The sequence below is a fragment of the Euprymna scolopes genome, chromosome 23, assembly GCF_053919585.1.
Source record: "Euprymna scolopes isolate OS-2025 chromosome 23, ASM5391958v1, whole genome shotgun sequence".
In the NCBI taxonomy this organism is placed as follows: domain Eukaryota; kingdom Metazoa; phylum Mollusca; class Cephalopoda; order Sepiida; family Sepiolidae; genus Euprymna; species Euprymna scolopes.
Genome location: NC_136504.1, coordinates 16,918,977 through 16,935,956, shown reverse-complemented (window position 1 = coordinate 16,935,956; position 16,980 = coordinate 16,918,977). Strand labels below are relative to the sequence as shown.

Sequence of the window (16,980 nt, the reverse complement as noted above, 5' to 3'; positions counted from 1 at the left end):
TAAAATTTTATGACAATTGGTAAAAAAGAACCTATATATTCAAACCAATAAAATATGCCCCAATTTGCCTACATTTGTATATATAGTGTCCTGTAGGCCAGCTTCAGTTTTACTGCTTCGATTGTCTCCCCTGTAGCTTTGCCAGGCCACTAATATATATAAATTTAGCTATCATACCTTTTCTAAAAGATGGAATCGGCCGATCGTTGAAGACAATATTCAAGCAGGCATATTTATATATATAAAAAATTTACTCGTCATCCCTTTTTTAAAAGATGGAATCGTCTAATCATGGAAGAAAAGATGCAAGCCAGATCCAGAGTTATGAAGCGATGCTCTTTGTGTAAACAAATTGAGCTTAGGTACTTTGGACAATGTCAAAACATTGTTAATTCACTGACCGCATAGCAGCAGCCGTATAGCGCAACGGTTAGAATCTCCGACTGTTGTTTGGGCAATTGGGTTTTGATCCTGGCTTAAGGTAGTTGCTTTTCTAGCCGCACTGATGAGCTGTGAAACAGCGAAACAGTACTGTATGTGGATGACTATATATATATATTTTTTTGCGGGGTACAAAATTTTATTATGGCTATGTAAAGACTAAATTTAAACTTGTTCGAAAACATTATTTATTTTAGATTGTGAAATTAAAAAAATAAAAATGAATGTGTCAGCTGACACATTCATTTTTATTTTTTAATTCGAACAAGACACATTCATTTTTATTTTTTAATTTCACAATCTAAAATAAATAATGTTTTCGAACAAGTTTAAATTTAGTCTTTAAATAGCCATAATATATATATATATATATATATATATATATATATATATATATATATTCAGTCAGGTTATGTCATATGCTACTGGTACCATGCAACCCAGTACTATCATAGTCGGGTCACCGGCGACTAAACTGGTTCCCCCACCAGACTTGTTTGGTGAGGAGGGCGGCTAGTCTCCCTGAAGGATTAAAAACAAGACCTTTCAAAGGGCGAATGAACCCTTTTTCGGGGTCAACGGCCAACTAGCACCGTGTGTGTTTGTGTGTATGTATGTGGGTGCTGGGGTGGAGAGGGCTCCCGTAAGCCGTGGTGAAGGCAACCTTTCTAGGAGAAGCAAATCTCTGATTTAAAAAACCATAAAGCGGGAGACCAGTACCCGCATTAAGTTGGTCTGCAGTTTAACTTGTTGCTGGCTATCTTGCTCTTGCTTGTTGCTGGATCTCAACATTTTGAACCGAGAGAGAAACTTAGCTGTCGTACAAAGCTAAGACACTGTAACATCATCTGTGTATAGATACTCCCTCAGGAATTTGTCTATTAAAATGGTCCTGTGGCGATGGAAGTCATTTTTGGGCTCATGGACTTTAAGTGTCTGAGGGCGTGGCACTCATCTCACAAGACGTTGCAATCATATATATATATATATATATATATATATATATATATATATATATATATATATGTCTTAAATTATAATTATTATGAAGATAGATACAATTGAAGCAAATGGCAAAAAAACGACTGGCTTGAATAGCCATTCTCTTTCTTTGCTTTGTTGGGATACGCTCTCCTCTTCACATCCAAAGCAAATAAAAGTTTGCACATGTTGTCCCTAAATTAGCAAGTTCAGCTGCCATTTTTCTCGTAACATTGAAGAATAGGTGTTGCTCGGAAATCCAGTGGATAAAAGTCAGAAGAGCGTCCTTCTTGGTTGCTTTCATGAATCGTCTGTGATTTCCAAAGGGGCTGAAGTAATCTTTCTAGGATCTGATGAAATAAATGCACCCTGCACACAATTGAGCGAAAAAATAAGTCATTATTCATGACTGCTACATTTATGCTATAAAATAGTTAACAATATATTTTTCTCGATCTTGTACTGGGGAAGGGAGAAGCAACATTACAAAAATAAAAAAATAAAAAAAATTGAAACGGTTTTGGTATTCATAGTGTTCCTATGATCACGTAGATATTCCCGTGATACACAGTAAAAGATTATAAAAACTTCCAATAAAAAACATCTTCTCTTATATAAATCTTACTTGTCTGTTAGTGTGTGTGTGTGTGTGTGTGTTTGTATGCCTCGCTAAAACTTCCGTCATACACGTTGGATCGTGACAAAACTGGTATCGCATTAAACCTCGGTCTTTCGGACGACAAATATCGAAAAATTGGCCAGAAAGATTAATTCCTTCACCCTCAACTGGGCAGTTTTCTACAAGGAGGGGTCGCTTTTTTGGTCGACTTTTTTGCAAGTCATCGTCTTCGTTGGATTGACTAGCCTTAATTCCAACGTTCGCAACTTTCAGTTTTGCCATAGACGCATCGGTTAAGACGTTACGCTCTTTTTTAACCTTGTTTTTCTCCTTCGTGTTATGGATTCGAGCCTGCCTGCCCACTACCACTTTTTTTAAACACATTTCTCCACCCGGGCTGCCTACTGTTGTTTTAACCCCTCCCCCGCTACTACCACTTTTTTTTAACACCTCCTGGATTTCCTTAATATACCATCTCGACACACCCAGGCAACACCAGATACTCCCGCTAGTCTCTCATAAATCGATGTCAATCTATGAGAAACATATAAAATAAATATCTTTGTGAATAAATACAAATTTTGCAGAGCTTAATTTTTTTTTTTAAATAAATATTTTTTCCATATTATGTCATTATTAATATTCCATAGCAGTAGCTTTCAGATGTAATATATTGCTATTGGGTATTCTGTGAATGTTCAGCATGAATAATGGAAACCCCGCAATATTATTGTAACCCTTTGTTAAAACTGTCAAATTATTTATCTAAGTAATCTGGTTAATATAGTGTCAGAATATATCTGGTTATTACGGTTTATCTCCAATGTGCGCCAGGTGCTAATGGAAACTTCACGATGTTATTATACCATCTTTAACAGATATTACGCTAGGATCCTAGCCAGAAGACCAAGAAAGTATATTTTAGCTTCACGTATGGCTCAAAAGCGATGTCATTTAAAAAATATTTTTGCACTGCATTTTTGGTGAGCGTTTATTTTATTTTAATTTTTTTTTTCACATTGCATCTTCGGTGATCGGGAGATCTTATTTATTATAAAGGAGGATAGGAAGTGGTTACATACGATGCACATTAAATTAGCGTATCTATACACTAATTTAATGCTTGTAGTATGTTATCACCTTCTATCATCCTTTTTAATAAATAGGATCTCCCGATCAAATAATTTATAATCTGGAAAGCGTGACACACATACTTTAGCTTATTTTGGTGTTGAACTAAAATGTGTGCTTTTGTCCTTTCACTTCTACGTTAAACATTTTCAATAAATTGACTTGCCTGCAGAAAAACCCAATCTCCATTCCAGGTTGCATTCTTAAGCAGGATTTCAGCAATTGGTCCTTGTCCTTGGCCTAAGGAAATTGCTTGCACTCTGAATATGAAACAAAAACAAACGTTTTGATCAATATGTCTCTTTTCAATAATTGAAAAGTTCAATTTGTCTCTTTTCAATAATTGAAAAGTTCAATATGCCTCTTTTCAATAATTGAAAAGTTCAATATGTCTCTTTTCAATAATTGAAAAGTTCAATATGTCTCTTTTCAATAATTGAAAAGTTCAATATGTCTCTTTTCAATAATTGAAAAGTTCAATATGTCTCTTTTCAATAATTGAAAAGTTCAATTTGTCTCTTTTCAATAATTGAAAAGTTCAATATGTCTCTTTTCAATAATTGAAAAGTTCAATATGTCTCTTTTCAATAATTGAAAAGTTCAATTTATTCTAAAAAAAAATAATCCTTCATTTTATTTACCTCCTCTCTTGGAGATTAGACACAAAGTCAGGTGTTGGTTTAATGAAAGTGTTTTTGTGGAACAGGCGGAATTCGAACTTGGCACACCCAGGTTTTCAGTCATTGCTGTTAACCACTTAGCTATTGCCATCGCCATCAACTTCTTTATAGAAGATTATGAAAATGCCTTTTTTTTCTTTTTTTTTTTAAATAGTTCAATTTTTTATATGTGTAGTTCAATCGTCATTTCGTTAACAAACATTAGTTTTATATTTTTTTTTACTTAACTTAGTGCTATGGGTTTCTACAATGCTGTTGTTTATCATCTTTTAAATCGTTAACAAATTCGGATCAACATTTTGATGTTTTCCAATCGTAATTGAAATCTGTTATTCCGAAATTATCGTTATTGAACCTTAAAATAACATATGGACAGGTATATGCTATGATCTTTCCAATTGCAAATAATATATATATATATATTATTATTATTATTAGTGTTGGGGCGATTAATCAGAATCGGAACATTTGAAGGCATCGGAATCGGAAAAATATGTGCATATTTCCCGATGCCAAAACGTTTCTTTAAATTATTTTTTTTAATTGACTTTGTTTAAAGCAAAATCTTCTACTGCCAAGAATAATGATAAAATAAGAAATATTCATTAATTTGTAACTACCAGTAAAACTAAAATTTGTAGATCATCCACCACAAATCCATTTTTACGTTTAGAAAAATATCTGCATATTTAACACGTGTTTTTACAATGATCGGAGAAAAAACGACAACGCTATAGGTAAATATTTACTGATTTATAAAGAATCAAAATCGGTAATTGTATCAGAATCGGGAATTTAGTATGGAATCGGTAATAGTATCGGAATCAGGAAAAATATTGGAATCATCCCATCACTAATATATATATATATATATATATATATATATATATATATATATATATATATAGATGTATATGCACATACACTACTACTGCACGTTTATCATCGTTTGTTCCTCAATGTTACAGAGGGAGGGTGGAGCTGCAGGTGACAGAGGGGTAGGTTGGCCATCTGAGCTGTCAAATATGACGTCAAAGGAAAGTCGGTCAGATTCTGGATCCATGTATGCCGGAAATGACGTCAAAGAAGTTAAAATGGGGGACGTAGAATCTCCAGAGATTAGGTCAGCGGTACTGGCCAACATTTCAAGACAATGCGTGGTGGAATGTTCTGACGTCACCCGTGCCAATAAAATAGAGGCAGCAGACAGCAATGAGAAAAGAAGAGAGCGGCGACCACGGACAAGATAAGCAATATCTTTCTGTCATTTTGCACACACACCACCTCGCAACTCCTCCATGCTGTCAAGTGTTGTCACTATTCGTATTATTTTAAAAGTGAAAGAGACTTTGTTTTGTGTTTACGCCCATTACGGAGGTTGTACGGATTTCAAACAAGTCCTGATCAGCGATCCGGTTAGTTTTTATTTGAATAACGCAACATCGAGTTTGAGGGTTGAATATTTGGGTCGACTGCCATACATTGGAAATGGCTAAACCATCTGGGTCTATTCCAACGTAGGGTCTCATCTACTGAATTGAAATCAAGCCTGGATCTTAGCTCATTAAGAGTAGTTCTATCAGCAAGCTTTAATGAGCATATCCAGCGTATCATTGCATGATTGCTGCGAGTTAGTCTGGTGATGTCTTCAACTGTAACATGCCAAGTATCACTGATATACAGGAGAACGCTTCTAATACAGGTGTTGTAAGCATAGCCTCTATTATCTAACGAGATGCCTCTACAAGTGAAGATTGGGAGGAACTCTTTAAATTTTTTCCGTGCAGAACTGATTCTGGCAGTTGCAGCATCACAAAAATCACCTCTCTCACCAGACACATCACCAAGATAACAAAAAGACTTAACTACCTCAAGATTTTCTTCCTGCAACTCTACTTGTTCGATATCTTGAGTAATGCAAATGGGCAGCGATCTCAAACAGCTGTTGCATGGCATTTTAAATTGCAAATAAAAAGTATTGCTGTGATAATCCAGTCAAATATGAATAAAAATAATAAAACTCCCAACCGGATGTTAATTTATAAGTTGTTACATACAAAGTATACAAAACGTCTCTGCGCGTCGGCTCCACGCACCCTTCCAATCAAAAACAGAAAAATAGTAAAAATTAATCCGACCAGTGGGAAGTGTGCATGCCTAAAATAAAGTATGAACAGCCGGCATGATATGGAAACCGGTTGGGGTAGATAAATAGCCGAGGTTTTGAGAACCTAGAAGGAGAGAAGATAAGAAAGAAGATGGATCCAGCAAACAAGAGATTTGCGTCAAGATCCGCTTCTGTTGTTAAAGCCGATAATACTTCTCTACTACAAAACCACCAAAAACTGGAGAAAAGATATTCCCCTGGCAAAAAGAATAAGTACTTAAAAAAAAAAACCCAAAAACAAAAAAACAATTCAATTACCCCCTTTCTCTTTCCTTCCAAATATAAAACCGGACCTTTTTTTAACATTCAAATTTTAACCAAACTTTTATTGTGCATAAAAGCCATCCAACGTTAAATGTTATTTTTATATGAAGTTGTTATTGCATGCTTTAACATATAAACAAAACTCATGAAGCAAATATCTTTTTCTGTCATTCAAACCTGACAAAAATTAGCTTTTAAACCATAATTTTACAATTCAACTCGATTCATTAATAATAAAAATCGATGCTTTTCTTCTACTGATATTTAAACATGAATCTGACCCTTTTAGTTTTAAAAATAAAATTGATCGTTTTGATAGTTTGATTACTTTCTTTTACAGCATATCAACCCTTTTTGGGTTCAAATATTTTTGACAAACGTTTTTATGCTTCACGTTTTTTTATATCTGATATTTATTCATGGTGCTTTGCAACAGAAAAAAGAACACTATCATCAACGTTTGTTGCATTTAATTCCGATATTTTCAGACAGCCTGATCTGGTAGCAAAATAATAATTGGAGATACTTGTCACACAAAAGTATGTTCACTCCTCTTTCCCTAAATGAATTATTCCATAATTAATTTAATTCACAAAATAATATAGCACCATTAAAATACATCAATACATCACATTTTTATTTAATTTCTCTACATTTACGGAAGGTATTTCTAATTATTATTTTAAGTATGAAAATATTTATATGAAATGTAAGCTAAACTTTTTTTTCCCCAAAGAATGATATCATTGAAATCTCATATTTTGATAGCATGAACGCACTATATACGGCAATCACATTGACACACGGGTTCCCACTGGATCACCGAAGTTAAGCAATGTTGAGCCTGATCAGTATTAAATGGGTGACCATTTGGGACTTCCAGGTGCTGTATGTGCTCTCCGCTTATTTCGGCATTGTTTCCAGTCGTCCTGATCTTCCCCTTGTCACTGGACCCAGTCGATTCAGGAGAGGTGTGGTTGAAGATTGCACAACCCTTGCCTCACAATTACATGTGCAACTGCCCCTAAGGTATATCCTTTATCTTTCGAGACTGAACGGAGGCATCGATCATCGACTAGTTAGTGATAATTTCTTTCAATAGAAGATCATATCAAAGAGTACAAAAGTGTTTCATGATATATGCATGTACGCAATAACAGAAACCAAAAAACAAGAACCAAGTGACTGACCTGTTCACATAATCTTTCGTGGCTGCAAATTTAAGTAATGCTCCCATCGGGTCAGAACCTGGACTTAGAATAAATATTAAAGGAATGATTTTGTTGATATCTTCATATAATGTTTCCAAGTTGACAGCAGGACTTTCGATAAAAATTTGCCCCAGATTCAAACTTATAAAATCTTTAATGGCAAAAATTGTCTGAAATAAAAAAAAAAATAGACATGACAAATTGGGCCCTTTAATTTAGATTTCGGAAACAGTTTTTTTTTTTTATGGTAAACAACTAATGATTCTTACAATAATATTACTAGCCTAAATTCTAATGTGGTGATTACAAGAGACTATAAGAAGGCTGTATACAGGGTTGCAATTCAGTGATGGGTTAACTTAAAGGTTTGTGTGGATTTTCTTTCTGATAGACAAATAAGCTTTTCAAACAGCTTGTGTAATATATGTGTGGTAATATATGTGTGGTAATATATGTGTGGTAATATTACAGCTATTTTAATAAATAAATATTATTTCTCTTTCATAATCTGCTAGCAATTCAGCCCGACTTTGCTCAGGCCCTATGTACTGTTAATAACTTTATGTGCATATGTATATATATTTATATATTAACCTACATCTAAAATTTCAAGTATTTAGACACAAAATTGGCAGAGGACTTTGGTAGAGTTTTCAAAGGTTAAATCGTTGAACTTTGACTCCTTGACAGCCAAATTTCTGGCCCAAAACCGATTGAAAAGATTTCCCAAATCTCAATACCTATTATGTCAAATCTCGAGTCTGTAGATTGAAAATTGACAGAGTAGCTTGGTAGGGAAATGTACACACAGAGAGACAATTTCACTTTTATAGATATATAGATTGAATGTTTTCTGAGAACAAACAAACCAAAAAATATCAAGCTTCTCTCCTTTCATCATAATCGCTCTGATCCCTACCATGCCCCAATTGAAATGACTGGCTCTACTCTTGGGTGTGTTGACAAGCTTCTACGACTGATCTTCACTCCTTATTTGAAATGGAACACATACATCAAATCGGTTGCCAAGATCGCTGGGAAGATGGTTGGATCACTCTACCACTCTAGTTGATATCTCACTGCCGATGCCATCTTCTATCTGTATAAGAGCTAGGTGCGCTCTACAATGGAGTACTGTTGCCACATCTGGGCAAGAGCTGCTCGGCACGCCCTATCCTGCCTTGATAGAATTTGAAACCAGCTTCGAAACCTAGTAGGTGATGCCCTTTTTTCTTCCCTGCAAACTCTTTCCTACAGAAGAGACATCGCAAGTTTGTCTCTGCTCTATCGCTATTTGATGGTAAATGCTCATCTGAACTCCAATCTATGGTCCCCCTCTTCCCAAACTTTCACAAAAAACACTTGATTAGCTAAAACCACTATATATGATTTTCCTCACTCTCTATCTGTGTCTAAATGTAAACGCAGATTCCATGAACAAAGCTTTTTTCCCCAGAACTGCCCACCTGTGAAACACTGTTCCGCTGGCATGCTTCTCAGCTAAATACAACATGGTTGTCTTCAAATCTAATGTAAGCAAGTTCATGTTAAGTCGTCCTCATAAATATTCAAATTCTACCCAATTTACATTACTACCACCTTACATTCGTTAACCCTTATCCTTGAGTGGCCTTCGGGCCTTGATAAGTGGTGACCCCTAAGTAAAAAAAAAAAAACAACAAGAAAAACTACCCGGCTTAATAGGGCTTATTTATCATTTAACGAGTCTTTTCCACATCAGATCTTTTTCTATTTTGATGTACCATTGCTCCCTTGGCCTACCTTTTCTTTGCCATAATTCTGGATGTGTGTACATCTATTTATTCGATCCGAGCTTCATTCAATATGTTGATACCACCGTAGATGGTTGTAAACTCGCCAAACTTACACGAGAAATACTTGTCTAGCTGAAAACACTATCAATAATTTCCCCCACTCTTTATTTGTGCCTAAACCTAAACGTATAACCCATGAACAAAGCTTCTTTCTTAGAACTGCACACATGTGGAACTGTTTTCCATTTGCTTGGTTTCCGGCTGACTATAATATGGTCGTCTTCAAGTCCAACGTAAACAAGTTCTTGATGAGCCGTTCCCCTTAATCCAATTTACCAAATTTCCCCTACTAACAATTACTACATCACTGTTCCATTGACCACTGTACACTTATTAACCCTTATCCTCGAGTGACCTCTTTCCCGTTGTGAGCCTGTTTCTGCTTTATCGTTATTTTCATGACAAGTGCTATGGTCCCCCCTCGCCAAACTTTCACGAAAAACACTCGTCTAGCCAAAACCACTCTCAATAATTTCCCACACTCTTTATCTGTGCGTAAACCTAAATGTAGATTCCATGAACAAAGCTTCTTTCTTAGAACTGCACGCCTGTGGAACTCCCTTCCGATTGCCTGCTTTCCAGCTGACTACAATCTGATTATCTTCAAGTCCAATGTAAACAAGTTCTTGATGAACTGTCCCCCTAAGTAATCCAATTTACAAAGTTCCCACTACTTATGTTTACTACGCTATAATCACAATGACTAATGTATACCCATTAACCCTTATCCTCGAGTGGCCTCCGGGCCTTGATAAGTGGTGATTAAATAGCAGTAACTCACAACTGTACTTATTTGATTATACTGTATATCCGTATATAACTCCAAGCATTTGGAATTTCCCCTTGCTATATTTCCAACAAAAGTTAGACTCCAAGTCGAGCACAAAACTAATGAATAATTTTACTTTTCTTAAAGAAAAATAAATTTAAAAAGTCCGAAAAGGCATGTTAAATGCTGCTTAATTTTTGTAGTCAATCATCTAGAAATGATGTCCTGATAGCACCACTGATTCTCATCACCTACTTGGGTTGGTATCAGGAAAGGCATCCTATAAAAATCTCGGTTCAAATAAAGAAACGACATCTCCCAAAATTTTAAAATGTTTTTTTCATAACTTCTATTTATGCATCGGCATATTTTTAGATAAATAATAACTAGGACTGTGACAACAGCATATTCTTTTCATTGTTTTGACTCTTGAGTATATATCCGTTAATATCTTATATGTTTTTATATAAACGGGTGTGGTTCTCGGTTGATTAAGTATATCTAACTGTGTCGGATATATACCCGAGAGTCAAAAGAACGAAAAGAATATTCTGTTGTTACAGCCCTAGTAATAACGAAGGAAATTATTAACCGTTTGACTTTCATGATTTAAAGAGAAATCTTACGACTACATGATCATATGTGTGTCTTATGGTGAACATTTACAAAAGAAATAATTGTTTTTCATTCAAACCTTTTCTTCTTCAAACGTTTTGATGACAATAAGTTTCTGGAAACTGGTTAGCGATTCTTCCCATGTTAGAGACGTTTCTGCATTTTTTGATTGATTTGTGTTAATCTGCAATATATTAAGACCAACAAATTCTATAAGATAAAACATATAGGAAAATATAAAAGAGAATGTAGTTTGCTTAAAGCATTGCTGGTAAATAAGCATGTGAGTATTTATGAAGGCCGATAGCAATGCAGATAATTGAAGACAGTATTTGGACTATTATATTGATATAATAAAATATATAGGGAATTATTTTAAAGCATTGCTGGTAAATATGTATGTGGATATTTATGAAGACCGATAACAATTCATATAATTGAAGACAGTATTTAGAGTAGTAAGTTTCACAATTATCTATTTATTTTTTAATAGATCTTTCACGTTAGAAAATATAAGACTTATTGATATTAATAAAATTCGGGATGATGTAATATCTTTTGATATTTCGGGAGAAATATTATCCTCTTAAAAAGAAAATACAAATTCAGTCCGTTTATAGGAAACAAAAATGTCCAAGAGTGCTGCCTTTCCGAAGATAGGACCGCACAAAGAATAATAGAATAATACAGAAAAAATGTTTTATTGTTTTAAGCATTGTTTGTGCCATGTAAAAATAATTAATGTATTGTATGGTTTATGTTAAATGGGTATTATTTAATCTGTTTACCTAATTGTTAATTATTTATTTTTTGTGTATATAATTTTTAATGTAATTTTTTAAAAATTTTTATAATTTTTTATTTATTCAGAATGAATGAAATATACGTAATTTATTTTTTTGTTTTATCAAATCGGTAAATAATTTAAAAATATAATTTACCTGCATTTCTTAATTTAATTAATTAACAGCTATTAACTAAATATTAGGCATATACATGTGTATATATATATATATATATATATATATATATATATATATATATATTTTTAAATTTAAGTTTATATTTTTAACAGCAAAAATAATAGTATGTAAAGGCGGGATTGGTTGGTTAATTGTTTTACGGCATATCAACCCTTTTCAGGTTATTTATTGCCGAATCCAGTGATTTTGAAGAAAATTTCTTTAATAGAATATATATATATATATTTTTCAAGTTGGTTTCTATTTAACCCATAGTTGGGACCCTAACGGGTACTACCACTCCGGGTCAGAGTGGACCTGGAAGCAATGGCAATTAAAGGGTGGTTCCACAATCCCCAAAGCCCACCAGCTGGGGCCTCACCATCGGATATAGTTTAAAGTCATATCCAGAACCGTAAAGGAGGGAACTATAACTGTAAATGCTTTCACTTTGATCGTAATTGGAATAAATTGTCAGGAAATGATTTTAATTAATGTTTGTATTCATTAATCTATAATGTTATTTACTTGATAACTTAATTTTATTATTTTTTATTCATACACACATGCACACATATATTAATGGTTGAAGTTTTTTTTTTTTTTTTTTTTTTACAAGGTGGTCACCACTTATCAAGGCCCGGAAGCCACTCAGGGATAAGGGTTATTCTACAGTTATTAAACTTTATTATATGAGTAGCAGGACAGCACTACTGTCAAAGGAAAAGTGAGACGCCTAATTTCCTCTGTTAGTCTGTGGGAGACCCTTGGATATGGTCGAGAACCCACTTATCCCCCCACACCCCGTCAGGGTAACATGAGGTCACAGAAAGCAGGTGACTGATGTTATACGGAAGCAAACAGATAATTCTGTTTATGGTTTTGTATTTCGTTGTGCTGAGCAGAAGATACTCCTGGGTACAATGATCAGGACAATCGCACAGTATGGGCACTGCTCGGACAGAAAGAAACTGCAACCTACTGTCTGTACAACTGCAAAGAAAGCTATGGCAATACATCAGACTCTTTATTCTGGAAATAGTGTGAACAAGGTCCTGAATCAGAACACCTCGCTCGGTAAAGATTACCATGATAGACAGGTGGTTCCTGATTGTTATCAAACTAATCTTCGATAACCAGCAAAAATAACAGGAATGGCCGTGAGTAGAAGAAGCAGAGGACGACAGCGAGAAACATACGTTGACAGTCTGAACACCTGGACAACCTAAGAAATGATGAGCAACAATGAATTCATGAATGCCGAGAAAGAGAGAGAGAGAGAGAGAGAGAGAGAGAGAGAGAGAGAGAGAGAGAGAGAGAGAGAGAGAGAGAGAGAGAGAGAGAGCTATAGTCGTCAATGCCTGTACCAGGCAGGACACCACTTGAATTAATGAAACTTTATTATACAAAGAATATTAATTTATTTAATTTATTTAATAATTATGATTTATTGATTTTGAATGTCCATTGCTATAATGTAAAGTAAGGTAAATATATTTAACTTCTTTTAGCTTGTTAAAAAATAAAATAAAAATTATTTTTCTGATTTCAGAAAACGCACCACCACACTTCCGAGTTGCACTTTAATGTTATATTGTGAAACCTCATCTTTTATAGGTTTAAAAACTGAAAGAGATCTGCTTAGGTCGCATGCAGCATTCCACGTGCTTGATTTCAACCCTTCTACATCAGGAAGTGGAGGATATGTCTGTAAAAAAAAAAAAATACATAAAAATAACAACATATCAATTGATCCAGCACATAAATTGTTATAAAATAAACACGCGTTAAAGACTTCAAAACAATAACATCCAAGTTCTTCCAAGTAAACAACCTAAAAAAAAAAAAAAAAAAACTTTTCAACACTGGACAAATAAAAGATATATTAAATTTTTTAAACAACAATTGGACTGTATTGGAAAATCTAAAAATAGAATAATAACCACCCTTATTCTACAAGACAAAATAGTTTCACAAACCAGAAACGCATCTACAATCTTCTCATCTTGTATTTGTCTCAGGATAAATATAGCACCAGTGATTCTTTGCCTTGGCATAAAACCAAAATGCTGATTAAAAAAAAAACTGTTTGGCAATTTAAGGTCAAGAGTGGTTGATTAGGCAGTTAAAAAACAAACACACACCGCTAGTGGCCCTCTGGTCAGGTTTGGGTAACACTTTTTAAATATTGTGTCAAGCTAGCCTAATGGCTATCCCACTGATAGTGGTGTTGTGTAAAATTGGCTGACACAGGCACAAGACTTTTACAATGAAGTGCAGAGTTTTAACTCGGGGGTTTTCCCTTGACTCTAAAACTGCCAGAATCTAGACCACTTTTGTAATGGCTAGTTCTCTGTTGGTTGAGTCTGTATGGTCCTGTGCAGTTCTAGGAGATCCACTCTCCTAGCTTTGCCTTTTCACTCTTTGAGAAGGAGTTCGTTTATTTCTAATCGCCTGGACATACTCCCACTCCCTACCGGGAACTGCTGATGAGGCTACCTAAACATTTTTTGTAGCTCATAGTGCCCTTCCGAGCGTGTTGGCTTTTCAAATCTCTCTTTCTCAACCTTGTGTCACATCTTTACGCCGTGGGAAGGAGATAAACATAGAGTGCAGCACTCTACTGAGGAAATTTGAAAAGTCAAATAACTACATTTGGAAAATGAGAAAGAAGAAAAACATATACGAGGGGCGTGCAATAAGTAATGCCCCTGCCCCACTTCCCATAGGAGTAGAGAAACGAAAATTGGCACAGTTATTAGTCTTTCTCTACATAGGAGCCACCCAGAGTTATGCATTTCTCCTATCGTTTGATGCAGCTCTGGAGACCGTTTTTGTAGAACACCCCAGGTTGGTCCTCCAACCAAAACATGACTTCAGAAATCAAGGCTGCATCATCTGGGAAACGATTTCCTTTCAAAAACAACTTCATGACTGAGAAGAGGTGAAAGTCAGAGGGTGCAAGGTCAGGAGAGTAGGGAGGATGGGGAAGGATTTCATAACCGCACGCCCGTGCTTCTGATCTGGCAACATGCGAGTTATGGACTGGAGCGTTGTCCTGCAGAAGGAGGGTACCTTTGCTGATTTTGCCCTGCCTCTTGATTTTGATAGCTTCCTTTAATTTCCTTACAAGTGAAGCATAATAGGCTCCTGTAATTGTGTACCCTTTGCCAGGAAATCTGTCATCACTACTCCGTCCTGGTCCCAGAAGACTGTGAGCATGACCTTGCCAGCAGACGGCTACACCCTTGCCTTCTTTGGAGGTGGTGAGTCCAAGTGCTTCTACTGCATTGACTGGGCTTTGGTCTCTGGATCATAGTGATGGACCCAGGTTTCATCCTGTGTAATCAGTCTTTTGAAAAACTTTGACTCATCTTCTTGGCACATCTCCAAATTCATCCTTGAGCACTCTACGCGTTCTCGCTTCTGGAATGGTGTGAGCAACCTGGGAATCCATCTGGCAGACACCTTATGCATATGCAAATGGTCATGAATGATAGTTTCCACAGACCCTGTATTAATCTTAGCATCTTGGGCTATTTGGTGAATAGTAATGCGCTGATCTTCCAAAATGGCAGCCTCAACTTGACGGACAGATGCCTCATCAATGGCAGAAGGGGGGGGGCGACCAGGTCTGGGAGCTGTTTCTACAGGCTTCCGGCCATGTTTGAATTCATGATGCCAGCGTTTTACAAGGTCATATGATGGGGCATTATCACCATAAGTTTCTTTTATTTCATCAAAAGTCTCCTTTGGTGTGCGTCCTTTCAAATACAAAAACCCGGATCACTGCTCGACATTCAACAGGCTCCATTTCACACCTAACTCAGTTCAAACACCTGTAAAACAGAAACGACAATTAGTTCAGAGCTGTAATTTACCACATAACCCGTAGAGATATGAATCATTGCACGTGCAAAATTTCAGCTAGATCAGACAACTGCAAGTGGGTCAGGGGCATTACTTATTGCACGCCCCTCGTAAATGTTCCCTTTTTAAAGCAACCAATGGAATAGGATAAAAAGCAAACGTTCACTTGAACTAAATGAGACAATCTATATATCTATAAAAGTGAGAAGACAATTCTCAACCTATATACTCAACGAATTTTTGGTCTACAGACTTGAAATTTGGTATATCCAGTATTCAGACATGTGGACAACTTTTTAATCGTTTTCATTCGGAAAAAAGTTCTACTAAGGGGTTAAAATTGAAAAATTGGTACGTGGAGGAGGTCATTGGATTTTCATCTGTTTGTCAACTGTTTCACGAATATGCATGCATGAATCATTCACATGACAGATTACTTATGTTAAGAATAAGTAAGTTTGAAAATACTTTTAAAAGTCGTGTCAAGCTGGCTTAATAGTTATCGTACTTGACTCACTGCTTTCAGGTTTTGGTTTCAATCTCAGCTCGAGTTCATTTTTTTTTACTTACAAGAAGTGAACTGTCTAGAAAAAACATAATACTCACATACACATATCTCAGTTTCTGTATGAATTAAAATATAATATGCATATTTTATGATCGGGCAACGCCGGGCAGCCTGCTAGTGGAAGGATAAACTTGAGCACCAAATTAAAAACAAAAATCAAGTTATTTTCTTAATAAGGTGTTTGAATGATTATTCTCCCAATAAAATGAGCAGCTATTTAACAATATATATATAGACTTTACTTTTGTATAAGCAATATTGCTGAAGAAGTATCTAGTTACTTGTAACTGGCTGCCCGAAACATGCTCATGAATGTGTGGCGTCATATAAATGCTTATGTAAAATAAGTAAAGTATTGAGCATTCTTGTATGAACTTCGTTAAAACTTCATTGGTTGCTTCCCCTCTGGAAAACATTAACCTGGAATTATATATATGAATGTATATAACATTTACTGCATCTTTGTTTCTCTGTCCTGCAATTTGAAAACAAAGCTCTATACGCTAATAAGAAAAAAAGAACTTTATTCTTGCAAAATGTCACAAGGAATCCAATAGTGGTATAAATTTGTATAAAAGTTTTCTGCAAAAATATTGTGAGGTCTTTATTCATAGTGAATACCCATAAATAAGATGATTGAAAAACAACTGTGTCGTCAGTGTTCGTACATACATGTAAAATAACGTCTCAATTTGTGAAGTTAAAAAAAAAAAAAAAAATGAAATAAAAATGCGAGAAAACGTCTCTTTAAACTGGAAATTTTAAAATAGAAAGAAGAAAAATAAATGGAAGGAAAACATCTCCTAGAAAAAGAGTGGAGGATTTCTTTCCAAATTAATTTCAGATGATGGAAGAGTTTTCTGAGAT

The 16,980-nt window shown here is 35.2% G+C and overlaps 1 protein-coding gene across 1 annotated transcript in view; it reads right to left on the bottom strand.

Moving 5' to 3' along the window:
- LOC145245776 (dynein axonemal heavy chain 6-like) overlaps positions 1-16,980 on the bottom strand; it is a 265,159-nt gene that overhangs the window by 46,900 nt on the left and 201,279 nt on the right. The window contains exons 51-54 of the mRNA XM_080107390.1: positions 13,237-13,383; positions 10,793-10,897; positions 7,474-7,664; positions 3,339-3,432 (exon numbers count right to left, since the gene is read on the bottom strand). Coding sequence (XP_079963516.1) covers positions 3,339-3,432; positions 7,474-7,664; positions 10,793-10,897; positions 13,237-13,383 — 537 coding nt within the window. The remainder of the gene's footprint in view (positions 1-3,338; positions 3,433-7,473; positions 7,665-10,792; positions 10,898-13,236; positions 13,384-16,980) is intronic.